Source organism: Ixodes scapularis, unplaced genomic scaffold (genome assembly GCF_016920785.2).
Source record: "Ixodes scapularis isolate PalLabHiFi unplaced genomic scaffold, ASM1692078v2 PGA_scaffold28__5_contigs__length_5199819, whole genome shotgun sequence".
Taxonomy (NCBI): domain Eukaryota; kingdom Metazoa; phylum Arthropoda; class Arachnida; order Ixodida; family Ixodidae; genus Ixodes; species Ixodes scapularis.
In genome coordinates, this window is record NW_024609855.1 from 2,737,518 (window position 1) to 2,759,151 (window position 21,634).

The window sequence follows — 21,634 nt, forward strand, 5'->3', positions numbered from 1 at the left end:
GCACCGTGGATACTAGGACCCAGAGAAAGACACAACAAACTGGATTGAAAAAGCTACACGTGGGCCTCAAATCTAAGGGCTGGCCATTGACATGCTGGAGTTTGCAAAGCAGCAAAATGAGGATGACACACTGTGCCCCTGCTTCAAGCAGGTTGGGGAGAAGGCCAGGGGAAGGACAACCACACTCACTTAATACAACAGGAGAGGTGCGGGGGCTTCTTTATCGACTATACCGGGAACTGTTGGGGAGAGAGACGTGGCAGCTCGTGATGCATCAGGCCCACCGAAAAATTGTGATCCAAGTTGCCCATGAAAGCATTATGGCGGGACACCTGGGGCAGGCGAAAACGAAGAGCCGTATCCTCGAAGAGTTTAGGTCGGGACTGGGCTCGGACATATGGCGGTTCGGGCTATCGTGTGACGTGTGCCAGCGAACGACACCGAAGTGAAAGGTCCCTCGCGTCCTCCTGAGTGGGAGCCTCTTATTAGATATCCTATTCTGGAGGGTTGTGATCGGCATCCTGGGACAGATTGCCCTGGCTTCGGGCCGAGGGAACCGGTGCATACTGCCAATGGCAAACTATGCGACTCGCTACCCAGACGTTGTGGCTTTGTCCAGCATTGAGACAGTGGCAGAGGCCCTAGTCGAGATGTTCGCGTGGGTCAGGATGCCGCGATAAATTTTAAGCGACCAGGGCTCAAATTTTAGCTCGGAGCTAATGAAAAAGATCAGCCGGCTTCCGTCGATAAGGCAGTTGCACACCTCCCCCTACCAACCCACAGCAAATGGACTGGTGGAGAAGTTCAACAAAACACTTAAAACTCGTGCTCAAGCGAATGTGCTCCAAAAGGCCCAAGGATTGGGACCAATACTTGGCCGCATTGCTGTGCGCCTACCGGGAAGCGCCGCAGACGAGCCTCGGCTTTTTGCCTTTTGTGTTGTACGGTCGCCATGTCCAGGGTCCGCTAGCCAATCTGAGGGAGTTGTGGACCAATGCCGAGCTCTACGCAGAGCTCCGGACCACGTATGAGCACTTGCTTGACCTCTAACCGCCTCGAGGCGACGTGCAAGATCGCCCACGAGAAACTCGTGAGGCTGGGAGCTCGTTGCGCTCGGTACTACAACTGGAAAACCAAGAAGCGGAGTTTGCATCCGGGAGAGAAGGTGCTCCTACTGCTCCCCAAGGACAAGAAGCTTCTGCAGTGGAAGGGGCCCTTCCTCATGACGAAAGAAACAGGAGCGGTCGACTACAAGGTCTAGACAGCGACCGGCCTAAAGTTATTCAACTACAAGGTCTAGACAGCGACCGGCCTAAAGTTATTCCACGCTAACCTACTAAAGAAAAACAAGGAGCAGAGAATTAAGAAGGAAGACGAGCAACAGGCCTGCACGATTATCTCGCTGACGGAAACCGAAGATGACCAGCCGATTCCTCTTCCAGCATTCCAGAGAAAGGTCTCGGAGACGTGAGGGTTTCATTGAGGATCAGTTCTGAGCATAAATCGCAGCTCGACCGCGTAATGCGCAGTCACAAGGTCATTTTTTCAGACGTTCCAGGAAAAACCACATGGATACAGTGGGAGCTGAAATAGACTACTGATAATACCCACTGACTATTGGTATTGTATTTTACTGACAATACAATACCAATATCTACGTGCGACAATACCCACTGCCATTCGCGACCCAGACGAAGGTTGAGGAAGAGGCAGGAAATGATGAGGCTCGCGATAATAAAAAAATCCAGCTCTGCATAAAACGCACCCGTTCTGCTCGCCAAGAAGCCAGACGAGACAAATCGGCTGTGCATTGACTTCAGACTTCTAAACGGCACCTTGGTCCCAGACTTCGAACCCGTGCCATGAGTCGACACAGTTTTTGCCGCCGTCGGAAACAAGCGCAATTTCTCAAAGATGGATTTTGTCAAGGGCTACTGGTAGATCCCACTCAGCGATGCTTCTCAGCCCAAGACCGCATTTTCAACGACTTCTGTACCATTTTCGGTACATGCCGTTTGGAGTCAAGACCGCTCCGGCAATATTTGCTAAACTGATGCGGAAGGTGGTGGATGGAATCCCAGACATGGCCCGTTACTAGGACAATGTGTTGGTGACCACAGACAGCTGAGAACAACACCTCACTGCACTGCAGACTCTGTTCAGCCATATCCAAGCAGTGGGATTGACCATTCGCTCAACCTAGTGAGAGTTTGGGATGGTACAGGTTGACTTCCCGGGTCGCTGCATTGGACAGGGACAGCTCTCCCTCCTTTAAAAGACGCGACAAAATCAAGAAGGCAAGTGTGCCGACCACCAAGTGGCACGTGCAATCGTTCATCGAACTGACGGGGTACTACCGGAATTTTTTATTCCCGACTTTATGCAAAGGTCAGTGGGCCACTAAAGGACCTTACAAAGAAAAAGGAAAGGAATCGGGTTGAGTGGAGGACCGCTCATCAGTTGGCGTTCGATGAGCTGAAAGAACGGATCGCTAACCTGCCGATCCTGAATTTCCCAGATTTTGGGAAAGAGTTTGTCCTCGGGACCGATGCTTCCGACACAAGTCTCTGAGCTGAGTTACTGCAGCAGCATGATAGCAGCTTACATCCTGTGGCTTACGCGAGCCGGAGGCTGCTTGCTCGTGAGGCCACATACAGCACCATCGAAAGGGAGTGCTTGGCATTGGTCTGGGGAGTGCAGAAATTCAGTCCGTACCTTTACGGTAGAAAATTCTTCATACAAACCGACCACCAGCTGCTGAAGTACATAAATCACGCGAAGCATCTGAACAGTAGAGTGCTGAGGTGGAGCCTCCTGTTGCAGAAATTTCCTTTCACAATCAAACATATAAAGGGCAGCGAAAATGTGGGTGCTGATTTCCTAAGCCGCTTGTAAGTCCACCTCACTAATGAGGCACTGTTTTTCTTTCTTAAGCTGATATATGTAAGTTGTGTTTACTCCATACTTCGTTTGTATCCTCCAAATATGGAAACTTCCCTTTGCTGGAGTGTGCAGGACTATATCTCATACATATCGCAGGTTGGTTTGCTTAGTAAAGTATTCTTGATTTTTCATGTGTGTGTGCTTGTTTGCCGAGTTTTTGTGAGGAGTTTAGTTTTAAGCATTCACCTGTGAACCTTCTTAAGTGAGGGGCAGTGTCACAAAACCTGGCTGTGTTACACTATCCATTGTCCTGGCCTGATGCATCCTTCCACGAAATTCGCGGTGTGTGGGGACTGGGACCCAGCTTCCCCAAAAACGAAGCGACGTTGTCTTTGGGGGAGGATGGGGGGACTAGCAGGCCAGCGTCCTGGGGTTTGATTTTTGTTTGTGCGCTAGAATGCGGGCCCGTTGAGGGGGACTTTTTGCAGAAAAGATGAGTGGTGCGAGTGGGAAACTCAACAGAGGGAGAATCCTAGCCTCAGGTCTGTGGAGCACAACAGTAGTGGGCCAAGTCTGGACCAAGGAAGACTTTGACGACGAAGTGTGTGTGTGTGTGTGTGTGTGATTGTGTGGCCACTTCAAGCCGCTCAACCCACCGTGGTACCACCGGACCATTCCTTCCGCCATCGAGCGGCGCCTCGCAAGACCGTCACTCCCGGACACTGAGACGAGATTTCCCGTTCCCTCGAATTTACTTTTATATAGTAATTAAGGTAGCGGCATTTCCGTAGTTGATTTTTATTCTCACAGGTGTCCGACTGCATTATTTTTGATAATATTTAAACTCCTAAGTTTTTTTTTTTTTTTTTTTGAAGTTCGGGGAAGCTCCCACGTAAGAGATGTTTAATGCATTGTAGTAAGCTGTATACTTGAGTTTTTTACTAATTCATTGTGTGTTCCTTTTTATCTTCGCCGCCTGTGCAGGCCGGGTGAAGTGTGTATGAGTCCTGTTGGTCTTCGCAACTCGGCAGTTGTTATCCTTTTTTTTTTTAGTGGTGTTTTGTTTTTTACTTTTAGTTGTATTAAACTTGTTTTGTTGAAAACCTGTGGGTCTCCCCTTCATTGGCAAGACTCCACCGAGGCGTGGACCTATCCTTTGGTCGGCACTTGTTTCTGTTTAAGCTATTAGTATCAGCAAACCTGTAACAGGTGTTGAGCATGGCCGCATGTATTCACTGTACCGCACGCATTAAATTGCGTATTCACAAAAGTCCTGTAGGAACGCCCACTCCCTCTTTCATCTCATCAACTGCACGATGTATGTGACAAGCATGATTGCCGCAGGTTCCCTCGTTGTGTTTACCGTTACCTTGACACGTGAATTTGCGGTGTATTCGTTCCCGTGACTTGAAAATTCCTAACTCGTACCCGTGTTTTTGTTTTTTGCAATCTGCGTGCAACATGGGTTTCTGTGACACCCGAGTTTGTGGCGGGTCCTTGCGTGTAAGGTCACTAGATCTGGGAAAGTAATGCCATTGCCTTCCCACCTGTTGACCGGACACAGATACCAGCATACAGACGACAAAACCTCAAGGTGATTGACTCATTGTTGTTGGTTGCCATGGTGATTGCCACTTTGGACCCTTGCAAAGCTTTGAAGCTTCAAAAGGGCCGTTAAAACCAGTTGCACCAAGATCGCTATGGAGCATCATCGACTGAAAGCGTCAACATGAGCATCTTTGGCACCGTGCATACAGTGAACTTATCACTCATGCTTATTTCTCCAGATCTCTTACAATTGTGTTGCTCTTCTTGAGTGTTTCAAGAGAGTAAAATTATTTTTCAATGCCCCAAAGCATCGAACCTGTGTGTGACGCCGTACATGTTCGTAGTGCCATCACACACAGGTTCGATGCTTTGGGGCATTGAAAAATAATTTTACTCTCTTGAAACACTCAAGAAGAGCAACACAATTGTAAGAGATCTGGGGAAATAAGCATGAGTAATAAGGGTATTGTATACACAGTGCCAAAGAGGCTCATATTGGCCGAGGAACGCTTTCAGTCGATGATGCTCCATGGCAATCTTGGTGCAACTGGTTTTAACGGCCCTTTCGAAGCTTCAAAGCTTTGAAAGGGACCAAAGTGGCTATCACCATGGCAACCAACAGCAATGAGCCAATCACCTTAAGAGGATTAAGATGGCAATTTGGGCCAGTTGGTTCATGATCGAAGATAGGCGCCAAAAAAACAAGGACGAGAAAGACGTAAACGCTGGCACACTTGAACTAACATTTAATGAAAAAATGAATCCCTTATATAGCCTTGAAAAAAAAAACTTTGTCACGACTAGGCACGGTGTAGACCTGTTTCTAGGAAATCAAATTCTTTTGTCCATGAGGTTATTGACGTGTCACTTGGGCACATCTTGCCCTTTGCTTCGATTTCAAAAGCCTCCTGGAGCTCCCTGGATATCTTATCTGGGTGTCTGGCCATAAATGTTGTCTTTAAATGACAGGACAAATGACATCATTTACAGACACATTTCTGGCCAGATACCCAGATAAGATGTCCAGGGAGCTCCAGGAGGCTCTTGAAATCAAAGCTAAGGGCAAGATGTGCACAAGTGACACGTCAATAACCTCACAGACAATAGAATTTGATTTTCTAAAAACCGGTCTACACTCTGCCTAGTTGTGACGAAGGTTTTTTTTTTTTTTTTTTCAAGGCTATATAAGTGATTTGTTTAAGTCTCCTCTCGTCCTTGTTTTTCGGCGCCTTTTGTCGTCTGTATGTTCGTGTCTGGCTGGCAGATGGGAAGGCAATGGCGCTACTTTCCCAGATCCAGTGACTTTATTGCGTGTATATCGCACTGTGAAGTGCGAATGAGCTGAGTCTGCGTTCTGCCATACCCGTGTCAGGGGAGTTCATAGCGAATTCCCGCATACTTGCCGCATACTTGTCGCACACACGAGTTCGCCGTGACTCTTGTCTGCTATTCGTGGTATCATTAATAAGAAGACAGTGAGTGTACAGGTCAGCTGATGGTTGTTAGTCATGATGCTTGAAACCAACTGTGGTGAGGGAAAAAAAATACGAAACTTTGAAGTCAAAGTGTTTGTTTCACGTAACTTGTAGCCCCCCCCCCCCCCCCTTTTTTTCACTTATCTTCATTTATTTCCATTTATCTTCATTTGGGATGGCAGTTTTTTCAGGACTATGATATATAAGCGTACCTAAGAGCCTGCTGGCATGTGTTGACCTGTCATCTAATCTCTGGGGAAAGTGATAACTACTTTGCAAAATTCAACAGACATTTGACATACTTTTTTTTTCAGTTCTTTCCGCATGTTGCTGAGACCGCTTCCGCGCTTCTGCTTCGTGCTGTAAACGTAACAGTAACAGGGATAATCGGTTGCCTCCTCTGTGAACATTCTTGTAAATGAAGTTGTGGCAAATACTCGCATTGGCACACAAACACCAAGCCGGCGGGAGGACAAGGAAAACAGTGGGAATGTCCCGGTGAGTGACGCAAGCTCTAAACCGTTGTGCTAGAAAGCATCCAAGCAGTCGACTTATGAGAAAAACCTTCCATTTGATGGTCTTACTTGCTAGGTTTTTTTTTTTTTTTATCAAACTCCTAAACAAGCCTTTTTTTTTTTTTATTCAAGTCAGTCATGCCTGTTCCAGTAAGGGGTAATTAAACGTGTGTGTGAGCAGGGATGGTATCATATATTTTTCCCATATTTTGCATTTGTCCTTTTATCAGATAGGGTAGATTTGTACTCGGTTGAGTATTGGAATATTTTTATGTCGCTAAATAGAGACCTCGAACGTTTGTATTTTCTAATAATGAAAACTAGTCAGCAAGTTTTGGGCTTTATTTCGGGTGCCACGCTATTGCATCTTGAAATGGTTTTGTTTTCAACTTATGAAATGTGTGATTTCAGTATGCGCAACGTTTTGTTTTCATGAGGGTTAAGTTGCACCTGTTTCGTTGACTGCCTTCTATTGTAAATTCATAAGAGGAAGCAGCCCGTTACCAGGACAGTTGTCAGCAGATGCCATGCAGATAAATTGTAATTATGCTGTTCGCTTTTTATGCTATGGGCTGGAATATATCTAAGGAAAGGGTATGTTTGGAAATGGTTCTGGAGCATCACATGAAGATGCTTTTCTATTGTGATATATATATATATTTGTATTTAGAAAAACACATTGGAGCTTAGAGCCCAAAGTTTGACCTGGGTGATCAGCTCATACTGCTACAAAACACGAATTTTATTGCTCCTAGGCTGCTCCAAAGCAGACCTTCTACTGCCCCAAAGCTGCTACAAAGGGGCATCTTCGCTGCTCCTAGACCTGCTACAAAAGGCTAAAACTTGCTTCCATCGCTGTATATGGGTGTTGGTCTTTGTATTTAGGTTTGGGTGTAGGATCAGGAGTTGCACAAAAGATAACCTTTTTTAAGTGCTCCAGTCGGGAAGGTTTTTGTTGGTTGAGGTGGCATCCCTTTGTTTGGTTCTGGTTGTACCTTTTTGTGTCTTGGTATATTCTGTCCTCACAAAATGCAAGTTCTAAATAAAATAAGAGCACCAACTTGACACAACAGAAAAAACAATTTCGTTAGATGTTTCGCCTCCCATGCGGGATGCATCTTCAGTAGTTACAAAGCAAATGCAAGGTTCAACCTCGAGTCGACGCTATTTATTGAGCCTTGCATTTGCTTTGTAACTACTGAAGATGCATCCCGCATGGAAGGCAAAACGTCTAATGAAATTGTTTCTTCTGTTGTGTCAAGTTGGTGCTCTTATTTTAATTATGATGTCCCCCTGCTTTTGGGGTATGTTTGCATAGGGCAAGTTGTATGGTTGGTGACCTTGTGGCTGTGTTAGACTCTTTTCAAAAGGCCGCCGACATCTTAATTTTCGTCACTTCCGGTATGGGCAAAAACATTGCTTTGCCGTCGGCATTCCAATACAACACATTCGGGATATAAGCGTGACCGTCGCACATTCTCGTTCTGCGTCCCCGCTATCTTTTTTTTTTTTTTTAATTTACAAGTTGAAAATTTTTATTATTTCTTTGTCGCTTATACTGGATGCACCTATCAGGTGGCTGGGGCGAGAGTATATGAAAAAGGACTGAATAAATCTTTTAGCTGTGTTTGAGACTTCTCGTCCGTGTGTTTGTCCCTGCTATGTTGATTAATATTTTTCTGTGGTCTGCTAACCGTGTGCAATCTTGCATGTCGCTGTCTGTCGGCTGTTGTGCCAATCGGACGCTTCTCGTCTGCAATCTGAAGCCATAGTGATTTTCAACTTTTTGCTTAGTTATGTTCGTTTAGTCAAATCTTTATAACCAAGCTCCACACGCTTCATGTACCTCTGAGGTAAATCACAGAGCGATACGTTAAGAAACTGATTTATGCGATCCCTTCAAACAGCCATCAATCCCTTTGACTCGCGGTGTATACCGGGTTCGATCGGGAAAATAAAACCCGGCTGCAGAGCGTTGACACTAGGTGAAAAGCTGACACTAGCGGTGATGATAAAATGCGCATTTTGAGAAAATTACGTTATCTGGATCATACAAGGGAAGAGATTCTTTAAGTACATACAATTTTCTTTCAGTGGCTCAATGCACAGGGTTCGTTCGAGAAAATTAAACCCAGCTTTGCAGAGCGTTGAACGACCGTGAGAATATATGCGACGCTAGCGGTGATTAGTAAATGCGAGAGGTTAAGAACGTAAAATTACCTAAATCAAAAAGCTAAAAAAAAAAAAATAATAATTATTTCTTTAAGGGCCAATGTCTGCTTTAGTGAAACTTCATCAAAACAAATATTGTGAGCGCATCTGGTTTTCATATAAGGAAAATGAAGTCACAAGATACAAGACAAGATTATATTTCTTGCTGACAAATTTGTTTCACAGAAATAAATGCCACAGTTGCTCACAATGTTATTTCTTTTGACGAAATTAGACAACCATGGGCTTTTTATTATTATTTAAGTAACGTTTTTTTAACCTTTCGCATTTTCTCGTCACCGCTTGCGTCACATATATTCTCACGGAGGTTCGACGCTCTGCGAAGCCGGGTTTAATTTTTCGATCAAACCCTCTACTAAAAAACAAAACACAAAAATTTGATTTTTTTTTTTTTTTTTAATTTGAGATTGTGATTCAGACGTGTTATCACTGATGCTTTCACAAAACAATGCCATCACCTAGTCTCGCCCTCGTGGTGACTGTGCAGTGTGAAAAGAAATTAGATTTTCTTTAGAGCCCGTTGTAGGTCCATCTAGCCCCAGAAATGTTTTCCCCCGCTTTACACGCTGTGACATCGTGCGCAACTTTGTAAAATACGTGAGAGAATCTGAAACTAATTGAAATGCAGAATTTGAACAGCGACCACGAAAGAAGAGTTCCTCAGTGATCGGCGTCGCGTCTGCTTGAATTTGTGACTATTAAACGTGGGAATTCGTTAAGTGGCGCTCGAGATTTTTTTATTTCGTCGTCAAATTTTCGATTTCGGTTTTGCAGTGTCTTGCAGTGCCTGAAAACGAAATAGCTAGGCATAAAATGCAAAACTGCTTCGTCTGACGGTAATCTAAAAGAATGGCGCTCCCAACCGCGATGTATTTATTCAGCCTGCGGTGATTAATGCCGTTAAAATTTTTGTATCACAGGATATTCCTGTGCCTGTCTCCAAATGTCCGGAAAAATGTGAGTATTGTTTATGAGTATGACTTTCTAGAACTGACTCCACAGGAACTCTAAAAAAATATTACAAATCTTTTTGTTTTTCTTTTTGTACCACAAAAAATTAGCATCACCGAACGTCCATTATCCGGCCAAATGTAGCCCTAGCAATCCGAACCAAATACCAAAGTTTCTGAACTGTCCGTTCTCTAAGTTAAAACCGCAGTCATGAAAATGCTGCGCCATTTGTGCCATGAACGAAAGTCTGCTACATCTTGTGAAAAAGCGTCATTTTCGCTCAAAGTTGCACCATAACTGCTCCAGGGTGGGCCTAAAGCAAAATATGAAAAGAATTTAATATTGACGAAAATAATGCCTGGAGAAGGGGAACAAGAGGGACGAACACAAATCTCTATACGCAGCTAGGTGACTGGTGCGCGACCGAAAAAATCCGCCTGGTCCGGGTATCGAACCCGGGACCTCTCCATTATGGGTGGAAAATTTAATATTGGTCGGCCCTAGTTAGAAAAGTACAACGAAGTGTGGGGAATGTTCGTCAATCGCTCTGGCGGGTTGATGCGCTGACCAGGTGATCGTCGACATCGTCTACATTACCAGACGATGTCTGCGAGGTCGGGAACTAAAAGTCTCGAGAAAACTTTGCAAAATAGGAGGATGGTCGTATACTGTGGTAAGACGGAACCAGGATCTTGCGCTCCTGGTGAAATCACTTGCTTATCATGTCTGCCACATGCCTTCGTGCCGTGACTGGAGAGTACCGTGCCACTTGCACCGCTCCCGTCAACCTTCACTACATCTCGCCACACATGACCGTGCATGCGTCGGGCTTCGCCGCTTTGCACCGGAGTGCTAGGAGCAGCGACTGACCTGTTGGAGGGGCTAGCGCAATAGGCGCGAAATTCATTCTCAGGATTATTACAGATCGACCTTCTCTGTCTTCACTGCAGATTAATGTCTAATAATAATGAAAGAAAAAGGAAACAGGCGGAAGAAAAAAGAAAAACTGGTCTTTCTTTTTAGTAAATAAGGTGTTTCTTGCGCAGCTGTCGAATGAACGAGCAGCGAACTTTGATTTAACTAGTTCCAGCGCCACTGAAGAGCAGTGTCCCATTTAAAGCACAAGTGTAGGCTTTCATAATGTTTGTCAGTGGTAGTTTTTGTGGTTTTTGATATTGAGAGTTTTGGGTCTGGCAGGTTCATAAAACTTGGGGGACGCGTTTTTATTGGTGTAGCGGATATGCTGGTTTTTGCTGGCATTTTGCAGAAATTATATTTACAAGCCAATTAAACTACCGAGCGTAGAATGGGAATAGAAGGGGAGGCTTTATCGCAACTGAACGGCTGTGCTGTGATTTATTTTTCAACCCTCTTAGTACCTGTTTCAAATGGACCCCGCTCTGACCAAAACCTTATTATAAAAAAAAAAAAAAAAAAAAAAGCTTTTTTTTTTTTTTTTTGCATTTTATTTATTTTTAGCACACAATGTGATAATACGCTCCATTATCAGAGGAACTGGCAATCATTATCACAGACAAACTTATTTAAATATGCAATCACTTTTTTTCCATTTTTGTGCTCTAAAATCGTTAGCAACTGCTCGATACCAGTATTTTGAATGCTACAGAACCTGCTACAAAAGGTTCAAATGCTGCTGCTATCACTAACCGATTTTTTAAATTTTTAGTCAGAAAATAACAGCCGATGAACCTCTTGCAATACATGCAGTTGAATGGCGCCAGTCACATAAAACTGGCCACCATTTTCCCATTGAAACTTTCAGATAATAAGGGTTAGTCCTGAAACTTAAGCATCTAGTTCGGACAGCTAGGACTGCATTTGGGCATAAAATAAACGATTGTTCGGTAATGCATAGTTTAATTTCGTGTTGGAAAAAAAATGATAATAATTCGCTTTTTAAAGGGATATTTCAACCAAATTTGAAATATACCCGTTGTGTTCAGAAGTAGACTGAATATGATCCACAATTTTTGACTGGTATATTTATATAAAATACAAACGTGCGATAGTCGAAGGACGACAAGGAAGAGAAGGAGAACGTCTCTTGAGACGTTCTCTTCCTTGTCGTCTATGTGACAATCGCACGTTTGTATTTAATATAAATACACCGGTGAAAAAGTATGCGATAAGTTTATAGCTTGATTGAGTGCCTAGGGCTCCCATTATGTGTGCCGAAAAGAAGCCATCTTCATGGAGATCACCCGAGTTCAGCGTTGTTGATTCCAGATCTGTTTCAATGAACGTGTCTACGCGGCTTCCTGAGGTGGTTCCCAGCATTCGACTTTGCCAAGCGTACGGGAGGTCACTTCTCTGGCGCCCTTTAATTTCATATAGAAATTTCTACTTTCTAACACGATCGTTGTGATATGCTGCTAAGAAGTACTTCAGCAGGGCCGATAGCTAAATAAATTTCCCACCCGACATGAGAGGAACATTTCTTGAGTGCTTAATTCCTTTAAAGAAAACAGTAAAAAACATCACTTCGCTTTTTTGACCTCAGCTTAGCGCCCTGTCTAAAAACTAGTTGGCAACACTGGGCAGAAGCGACCAGGCCGGGGATCAAGGATGTTTCCGGGGATGAACCAAGGAGGTTGGGTGAACGTTACGTGCCAGCTATGGCGGCCAGCCGGAGGAGACAGCCGAACGTGTCAATGGAGTGGCGAGAACTGAGGTCGCTAATGACACCAGATCCTGGTGGACTATGCAGTTGCACTGGGATTGAAGAGCGTATGTTATGCCCGACTATTTGAGTTCGCTACCCGAGCCTGAACGGCAGCGCTATCGAGACAAACTGTGCGTGGACGGCGTTGCTTTCGACGGTCTGTACGCCGTAAACAAGGCCTGCTGGACTTCCAAGATGAAGTTGCTGCCACCGACATCGACGGCCCACGTCGTCGTCTCTTTAATATTTTGACCTAACGGGATCAGCAGACTGCGGGTCTGCTGAAGTGTATTTTATAATTGATTAAATGCACACAGCGTCCTTCGAGTCAAGGTATGATATTTTTCTTACCATCATAACCACAAGGCGCGACAAAAGGTAACGCTTTGTACTTCCTGCCGCCGACGAGCGCCTGGCCCGTGCTTCGTGCGCGAACACCGTTGGAACAAAATCTGGGTGGTCTCAATGAGACGACGGTTTCCCTGCATGCATATAAGCAAGCCTCGAGACGGAGATTGAAATGGAGCCACACTTGCCTTCAAGAAAGTGCTTGCTTGCCTTCAAGAAAGTGACAAACGGTCGTCCTCGCGAGCCGACCATTCTTTTCGATCCACAGATATCCATTTTCTGCGCCTTTCAGAGTCCGCCGGGAACTTGTGGAAACTCACTCCGCTACTTTTTCTGTATCTTTCAGTGCGATTAACAGCTGCAGAACTTTGCGGCATGCTGAAATGCTATGACACCCATGCAAAACATGCCACATGCGGCCTTCTGCCCACACCGGTAAAGCGGCTAAAGTCCCTCTGTTTTTTCAAAATATTGAGGGGCGTTACACCCGGCGCGATCGCAGCGCCGCCGCCAGTGCTGTTAACTTTATTTTGAGCGAAGTCGCGAGGCATGATCTCTATGCGCGAGGCCGACTTGCAATCATCATCATCATAATTAACTTTGATTCTTCTTTCATTGTTTAGACGCCCAGCTACGCGCTAAAAATGCGTTCTTATATCTCTGACCGGCGTTGAGAATACTAACTCAATTTTCTGAAACTGTTTATTTCCGACAACGATCCATTCCAAACCAGAACTAAGTCTTTAGCTGTCATCGCTGTCATCATCACTACAGGGGTGTCACGTAAAAATATTGCGTCTCTGATTGGCTGCAGCCGCTTCAACTGAGTTGCTCACTCGTTCTCGTCGATCTAGGAAAAGCTAGGGAACAACTCGCCAGCAACCTCAAAATTGCTGGAAAAGTTGCCCCGTCTGACCAGTTTTAGCTGAAAGTCGAGTGATGATCATGACGAGTTTTTTTTTCCGGAATTGCTTAATTTTTAGCTCTTCAACTGCATAAGACACGCAAAGGGCTTTGTTATTTGAAACAATATTTTAAATTACTTTCTCCAGTGGTGAATGAACTGATCAATCGGAATATGAAAATATTTCCGAAACGTTCGCGAGGCAGTGAAACGTTTGGCGTGCGTGAATCTTTCCCATGGTGCCTTACCGAGGGAGATTTACTGGCTTTACTTTGTTACTTTGCTTTCAGCAACAGCCTACTGCATTCACAGATGATACCTAATGTTTATATAATATATTAACACAATAATGCTAGTCAACAATAGAATATGAAATAATTTTATTGGAAACTACATTTCACTCAAGTCGCTGAACTGTATTATACGCAAGAAATTGAGCAACAGTTCTATATCACAATGTTTCCTCGTCTGCAGACTCGCCATTGCTTTGTGCACATGCACCGTTTCCAGATGCAAAAGCTGAGGAGTATGCTTGCATGGTTCCAACTTGTCACTGTGTCGGGAGGGTCATAAGTATAGCAGCACTTCCCAAGACGGCAAAGTCCACTACGAACGCTCAAGATGGCATTTGTACTGCCAGTGCTGAGAGAATTCCTCTGCTTTGTTTTCACAACGCTCAGTTGGCTAAAGACTCTTACACCTCTGCGTTTGAGTGTTGCAAGGAGAGCACAATGATTGCTAGGTGCGCGAGTTCGTGAAACTGGTTCGAGCCAGCTGCATCGCAGTATGCAAGGAGCTCAGACCAAAACGCAATGGTGTCAGTGGTGCTCGCCCACTCACCACGGTTAGCATCTTCCACTGGGTGTCCACGAGATCTATCTTGTTTGGTTGTACACCAAAAAGTTCTGCCAGCTCCATAATAGGTTCTTTGAGCACTTGCAGGCACGCTCCCACAGACAGCCATGCCATGGCCTGCAATATCTTGTAGTTCGATGGTAGGTCCAGCCAAAGCTGTTAGCTTAACTGTGAATACAACGCAGTGCTGGCGTACCAAGTTGACTTCAGGAACAGCTGGCAGCGTGTTCACTAGTTTCTCGAACTCGTATCCCAAGTACGGCTTGGGATCTAGGTGACCATCAATGGGCTATCGATGTCCGTTGTTGGAGTGAGCACTTTGCTACATACCGTCTTTATCGGGAGTGTGAGGTCTTCAAGAAGCCTCGCAGGATCTGCGTCGTTCCTCTCGTAGGCCTTGTTGGCGCGCTGAACCTCTTGCACCAAGAAGTCTGCGTTCCTCAGAAGCGTTCCCTGAACAGCGTGGGAAAGTGCCAATTGCAACGAATGGCACATATGTCTTGCCATTATCAAGCTCAGGAGTTGCCACTCGCGCCTCATTGTCTTGAAAACACCGTTTACGTCCGTGTTCACCAAAGCGTTGTCAACTCCAATGTTGAGGAGACGCTTCATGTCAAGTCTCATGCGCATGAGGAGGCTTTTCAACGCCTGATGATAGCCACAGCCGTGCCATCGTCCAGTTTGTTTAACGCCATGAATATTCTCACAATGCTCTTCTGTGCAGCACTAAAGTACCGCACCACTACACCCAGCAACTTGGTAGTGAAAACATCTGTAGCCTCATCGCTGATCGGGCTGTATTTCGAGTCCCCAATGTCGGCCACCAAGAGCTCTACAAAGTGCGGAGAGAACAGGTTCACAATGATCTCCGTGCACTTGTTTCGCTGCATGCACAAGCCTGCTGTGCTTTTGCCGTCCATGAACTGTTTTTTGCAGAGTTTTGTCAGGTGGTCAGTCGCGAGGATCGCTAATGCTCGCATATGAACAGGCAGAAACCGGCCTCACTTTTGCCGCAAGAAGGCTCGGTTGCGGCTGGAAACTGCAGCCTCTTCCCTTAAGAACTGTAGTACGGTTTGGATGATTTCTAGTGCTTGGTGGTGGTGGCATGCTTTTTTATATCGGAAAGCTTCGCATAAAATTCGCTCCCACAATAGGCACAGGATGGTTTTGTGCTTTTGTTTTCCACAGAACGTAACCAGCCTTTAAACTCGGGTGAAGACTGCCAACTTTTTCTATAGTGGTGATTGTACTTGGGAGGCATAATAACGCTAGGTCCAGCAAGTTGGCAAACCTCAACGCTTGTGTTATTTGCGGAAACTAACCGCCGGCCGTCCCATTCCCAACAAGCTCGCCAAGGCGTTAGCGAGAAGATCCTGAACCAGGAGCAAAACAGCAAAAGACTGCATTGAATTCATGTAGCTACCAGCTTTTTTATAAACCCTCATCCTCAAAGGGGGGTTATCTTCGATAACCGCACTGAAGTTGTCCTGGAGTTTAACCGTCGTGAGCAGGTTTGTTCCATAACTTGTCAAACAAAGCTGCTCGCGTCAATACCTGCAGTTTTTTTTTTTTTTGCGACGTTCAAAAAGTATTTTACAAACACCTGCTACATAATCCCTGAAAAGGGGAGTGGTTGTATTGTGGTTTGAGAATGTCTTTGCATGACCGCTACCTCTCATCACCCTCACCCTCAACAGGAGGAAAAAAAAAAATGAGTGACGTCCGGAGCAGTTATCTGAAAGCCACTGGAGAGGCTCTATGTAGCTTTAGTAACAACAATTTACCTAACTGTAAAAAAAAAATAAAAGTCCTTAGTAAAGTTACCAAGACTCCAAAAAGACAGAAAAGTCGTTAGGAAGACTGAAAACGCACTAAATTTGGCGACTTTCTTGCTAAGGTAACAGTACTGGCCCGCCGCAGCTCCGTGACATCAAGCCCACGTGTCGGGCTTGACATCGCGGAGCTGCAGAGGTGCTGTGATCGCGCCGGAGCTGGGTGGCAGAAGGGCGCGCGTTTTGCATGGATGTCGTAGCATTTCAACATGCGGCAAAGCTGTGTAGCTGTTAATTGCATCGAAAGGTACAGAAAATTCCTCGGAGTGAGCTTCCACAAGTTCTCGGCTGACTCTGAAAGGTGTAGAAGGTGGTAATATCCGCGGATCGAAAAGAATGGTCTTGGGACGAGGACGACCGTTTGTGTGGCAAGCACTTTCTTGAATGCAAGTGTGGTTCCATTTCAATCTCCGTCTCGAGGCTTGCTTATATGCAGGGAAACCGTTGTCTCATTGAGACCACCCAGATTTTGTTCCAACGGTGTTCGCGCACAAAGCACCGACCAAGCGCTCGTCGGTGGCTCGCTACCAGTGTTGGCGGCAATGCATTATTTTTTTCTGTAACATAGTCATTTATACTCCTTACTTTTTGGGAGAGTAAAGAATAATGCGTAGCATAGTTATGTTAATCATTATATAATCTCCCCAAGACCTGGAAAAAGTAATTCTTTTTCACGCTTGCTTTCATGCTTCGTTTTATGTTCAGCCCGATGCTACGAGCTGATGGGATTAATTGAATAGCATCAAAAGCGCACCATCATGGTGTTTGTCATGTTTCTGTATCTGTTCTATCATCGATGAATGAATCATAAACAAGAAAGGTTCAGTGACTTCCTCTTTTGACGTTGCTTGATTTGTCCCGTTAGCTCGTAGCATCGGCTGCGTCTGGGCTTAAACTGATATGAAGTATAGGCGCCAAGTCATTAATTGTTGCACTACATTTCACCTACCTTCAACGTTTTGCTTGTCTTTTCCCTATTCAAAAAGTCCCACTTAAAAAAAAAACAAAAAAACAATGCCCTGCCCTTTGTCCCAATGTCAAAAAATGCTGGCACAAAAAAAAAGGCACCGTTATTGTTAAGTTATAAATAAAAAATGCATAAGTGACGTGTGTGTTACTTCACATCAATGGATGTAATGCATTCCTTTTATTTGCAAGTAACGAGTAACATATTTCATTACTTTCTTTCGGTAACACCTACAGCACAGCTATAGTAAGTGGAAGGTGACCGGCGACAGAACAGAAAAAGCGTTACCTTTTGTCGTGCCTTGTGGTCATGAGGGTAAGAAAAATATCATACCTTGACTTAAAGACGCTGTGTGTATTTAATCAATTAGTAAATGCACTTCTGCAGACCCACAGTTTGCTGATCCCACCGGCAGCGCGGAAAGGGGCTCAAAGTAATTGTGTGCCTCGAGACCTGTACGCCTACACCATGTGGGCTGTGAAGTGGCGTGGCGAAAAAACTGAATAAACGTCGACGTTGTTATATATATATATATCGACATGTTAGTGGCGCCCTCTTAGTGGCAGTTTGCCCTCGTGAATAAAAAGTCAGGCCTAGCTGTGTGGGACACACACATGTTGGCGGCCCGTCTGAATCCATGGGTCTGGGTCTGATTCAATCGATAACAATCAATATATAACATGGTGTCAGAAGTGGGATTTCGCAACTCGGCAAACTCCCAGGAGAATACAGCATTCGCCTGAAACCGGATGTAAAGCCTACGGTGACTGCCCCTCGCCGGGTGCCAAGTGCACTCGAAGAAACTGTGAAGGCCGAGCTCACAAGAATGCAGGACAATGGCATTATCAAGGCCGTGACAGAACCAACTGACTGGGTTCATCCCATTGTCATCATCACAAAGAAAGATGGAAATGTGCGGATCTGTCTGGATCCAAGAAACCTAAATGCAGCAGTTAAGCGGCAGCACTACCGCATTCCAGTTCCAGAAGAACTCTCTGCGCGGCTATCTGGGTGCACTCTGTTTTCAGTGCTTGATGCCAAAAGTGCATTTTGGCAGCTGGCTCTTGATGAAGAGAGCTCGTACCTGTGCACATTTGCAACACCTTGGGGTCGGTACAAGTTCCTCAGAGTTCCGTTTGGACTCAGCACAGCTCCAGAGCTCTTTCAGCAAGCCATTGACAGAATCTTCGAGCGCCAAACCATTGTGATGCCGTACTTTGACGACATCTTGGTAGCCTCTAGAACACAGAGTGACCATGCAACCCATCTGCGAAAGGTGCTTGAAATAGCACGCAACAACAATCTGAAGCTAAACAAGGACAAGCTCAAGCTGGGTCTGTCTACAGTAACCTACCTTGGTCACCAGCTTATCCGAGAAGGCATTGCTCCTGACCCTGAAAAGGTAAAGGCAATCCAGGCCTTACAACCACCAAATGACAAGGCAGAGCTCCTGCGATTTCTCGGAATGGCAACATACCTTATGAAGTTTATTCCAAACTTCTCAACAGAGACGCAACCTCTGCGTGAGCTCCTGAAGTCCGACGTGGCATGGCACTGGACTCGCAAGATGTCCAATGCATTCATTGAGATCAAAGACAACCTGACCACTGCTCCAGTGTTGCATTACTTTAATGCTGCGCGACCAATTGTGATATCAACCGAAGCCAGCTCATATGGAATTGGCAGCATCCTTCTGCAGGACGGACATCCAGTGGCATACGCATCAGCAGCACTAACGCCGGCACAGCAGCGCTACGCGCAAATAGAAAAGGAACTGTTGGCCATAGTGTTTGCGTGTGAGCAGTTCTACTACTACATCTGTGGTCGAAGCGTCGTGGTGGAGACTGATCACAAGCCCCTCATCGGCTTGCACCAAAAGGAATTCTACAAAATCTCCCCCAGACTCCAACGCTTGCTCCTTCGTATCCAGCGTTTCACGGTGAAGCTAGTCCATGTGCCTGGAAAACACTTGACAGTTGCTGACACACTGTCTCGTGCACCTAATCCAGCGCAGACCATCAAGACAGTAGACGAGGAACATGGTGTCCTGGTCTGCACATTGGTTCACGCATCCACAGCAAAGCTGGCTGAAATCCAAGCTAGCACGGCAGCAGATGAGGTCTTGAAGCGTGTAACGACCTACATCGAGCACGGTTGGCCAAATAAAATCTCAAAGGTCCACCCGTCAGTCAGACCCTTCTACTCAAGAAGAAGTGAGCTCTACATAACCGATGGCTTCATCTGCTATGGCGAACGACTAGTAGTGCCAGAAGCATGCAAGAAGGATGTGATCTCTAGACTTCACATGACCCATCGCGGCATTGTCGCATGCAAAAGCCTGGCTTCCCAAAGCGTCTTCTGGCCTAGGATAAACCAGGACATCGAGGAGCTGATCAGCAGCTGTGAAGTTTGTCAACGCCACCAAGGAGCAAATCAAAGAGAACCACTTCTTGACCGAGACTTGCCAATACGCCCATGGGAGAAAGTAGCCATGGATTTCTTCTACCACGGTGGCACCACTTATTTGCTTGTGGTAGATTATTACTCGAAGTTTGTGGAAGTCAAGAAAATGTCGACTACAACGGCATCTGCTCTTATATCAGTGCTCAAGGAGCTGTATGCGTGCCACGGCACACCAAGTGAAGCTGTCAGTGACCAAGGCCCCCCATTTGATTCTGTGGAGTATAGAAGCTTCAACAAGGAGTGGGATATCGTCCACAACCCATCGCCACCACTCTTTCCGAGGTCCAATGGACAAGCAGAACGGACAATACAAACCATCAAGGCCACAATGACTAAGGCTCTCTCCGAAGGAAAGGACTTGGCACTAGTGTTGATGACCTACAGAGCAACGCCAAGTAACGGTCTTCCATCTCCGGCAGAAATGTTGATGGGAAGAAGAATAAGGACTTTATTACCAGCCTGTCCAAGCAGCTCGCTGCCACACTATCCACACAAGTCATTCTCCAAGCAGCCTCAAGCAAGGCAGCGTGCACAGCATAAACATGCGGATCAGCATGCGAAAGAGATGCCTCCTTTTCAGAAGAACCAGCCATTTTGGTTTTGGCATGGGAAAAGTTGGAGAAAAGCAGTTGTGACACAGGTGGGTCCAGCTCCACGAAGATACCAGGTGACATCGCCAGATGGCCAGAGCTACGCACGTAACCGCCATCACCTTCGTGTGAGAATCGACTCCAGAGAGCCCAAGCCCAACCGGAAAGCTGACCCGAGGAAACCCCGACTGACGGCTGAGGACTACTATCCTCTAGACTCCTCGCCCACTGCCAGCACCTCCCTTCGTCAGTCCAATGCAACAGACTCGCCACCACAAGCTCAACCCCGCCAGACTCGCTCAGGAAGACCTGTGAAGATTCCATCAAGGTTCTTGTACTAAACCCAGTCGGACATTTTATTTTTGTGCATTTGTTACTTGTGTGGCGGCATGTTATATATATATATCGACATGTTAGTGGCGCCCTCTTAGTGGCGGTTTGCCCTCGTGAATAAAAAGTCAGGCCTAGCTGTGTGGGACACACACATGTTGCGGCCCGTCTGAATCCATGGGTCGGGGTCTGATTCAATCGATAACAATCAATATATAACAGACGTGAGCCATTGATGTCGGTGCCAGTAACTTCACGTGGGAAGTCCAGCAGGTCTTGTTTACGGCGTATGGATCATTGGAAGGCAATGCCATCCACACAGTTTGTCTTGACACCACTACCGTTCAAGGTCGGGTAGCGAGCTCAAATAGTCGGGCATAATATACGACATGTTGACAGGATGTATGACACACAAATAAATCTAGAAGCGCCTCTACAACGTCAACAACGAGCACACTCCACACAACGCAATGGCGAAAACAGAGAGCCTGGTTGCTTCTGCCCACGTAGCTACTGCGCATATGCGGCCTTACGGCAGTGTTGGTGAACAGCCGTGCCGGGTGTCGCTCTATAAAAGTCCCCTACACACACATACGAATGGTATGTATACATACATGTATGGCTCTGGATGAGAAAGGAAAAAACACCTGGTGCCTGAGCCTTCCTTTCCTTAATCCTCAAAGAGCATGCATTTTTATTTTTCTGGACACAATTTCAAAATAGATTTTTTAAAAAAACTGCCAAGTCTAAAAACCTTTGGCAGAGAGGAGCAACTCTAATGCATGGTTAATGTAGGCCTACATTATAAAAGCCTAATAGAGGTTTTTGATGTAAGCGCGCATTTCGAGATATAACCAGCGGCTATGTTTCAATGGCACTTTGTGTATGGTTCTAGATTAAATTTGTGCATATGATCTGCTTTTCACATATTACTCAAACTAAATGTGTATAGAATAGAATGAACAAAGCCCATGCAAAAAGCAGTTTTTCCTTGTCTTGAAAATTTCCCACTGAGATTACTAGCATTTGCAGTGTCCAAATTCAATGCCCTGAGTGCA

The 21,634-nt window shown here is 45.6% G+C and overlaps 2 protein-coding genes across 2 annotated transcripts; one reads left to right on the plus strand and one right to left on the minus strand.

Moving 5' to 3' along the window:
• Positions 1 to 15,035: 15,035 nt before the first annotated feature.
• LOC120839756 lies at positions 15,036 to 15,374 on the minus strand. The gene has a single exon (XM_040210123.1). It carries the CDS (start codon positions 15,372 to 15,374, stop codon positions 15,036 to 15,038), a length of 339 nt encoding a protein of 112 aa, XP_040066057.1.
• A 3,026-nt stretch (positions 15,375 to 18,400) lies between these two features.
• LOC120839757 (uncharacterized protein K02A2.6-like) lies at positions 18,401 to 20,561 on the plus strand. Its single transcript, XM_040210124.1, has 4 exons — positions 18,401 to 18,595; positions 19,208 to 20,051; positions 20,237 to 20,296; positions 20,482 to 20,561. The coding sequence occupies exons 1-4, from the start codon at positions 18,401 to 18,403 to the stop codon at positions 20,559 to 20,561; spliced, it is 1,179 nt and encodes a 392-aa protein (XP_040066058.1).
• Positions 20,562 to 21,634: the final 1,073 nt, after the last annotated feature.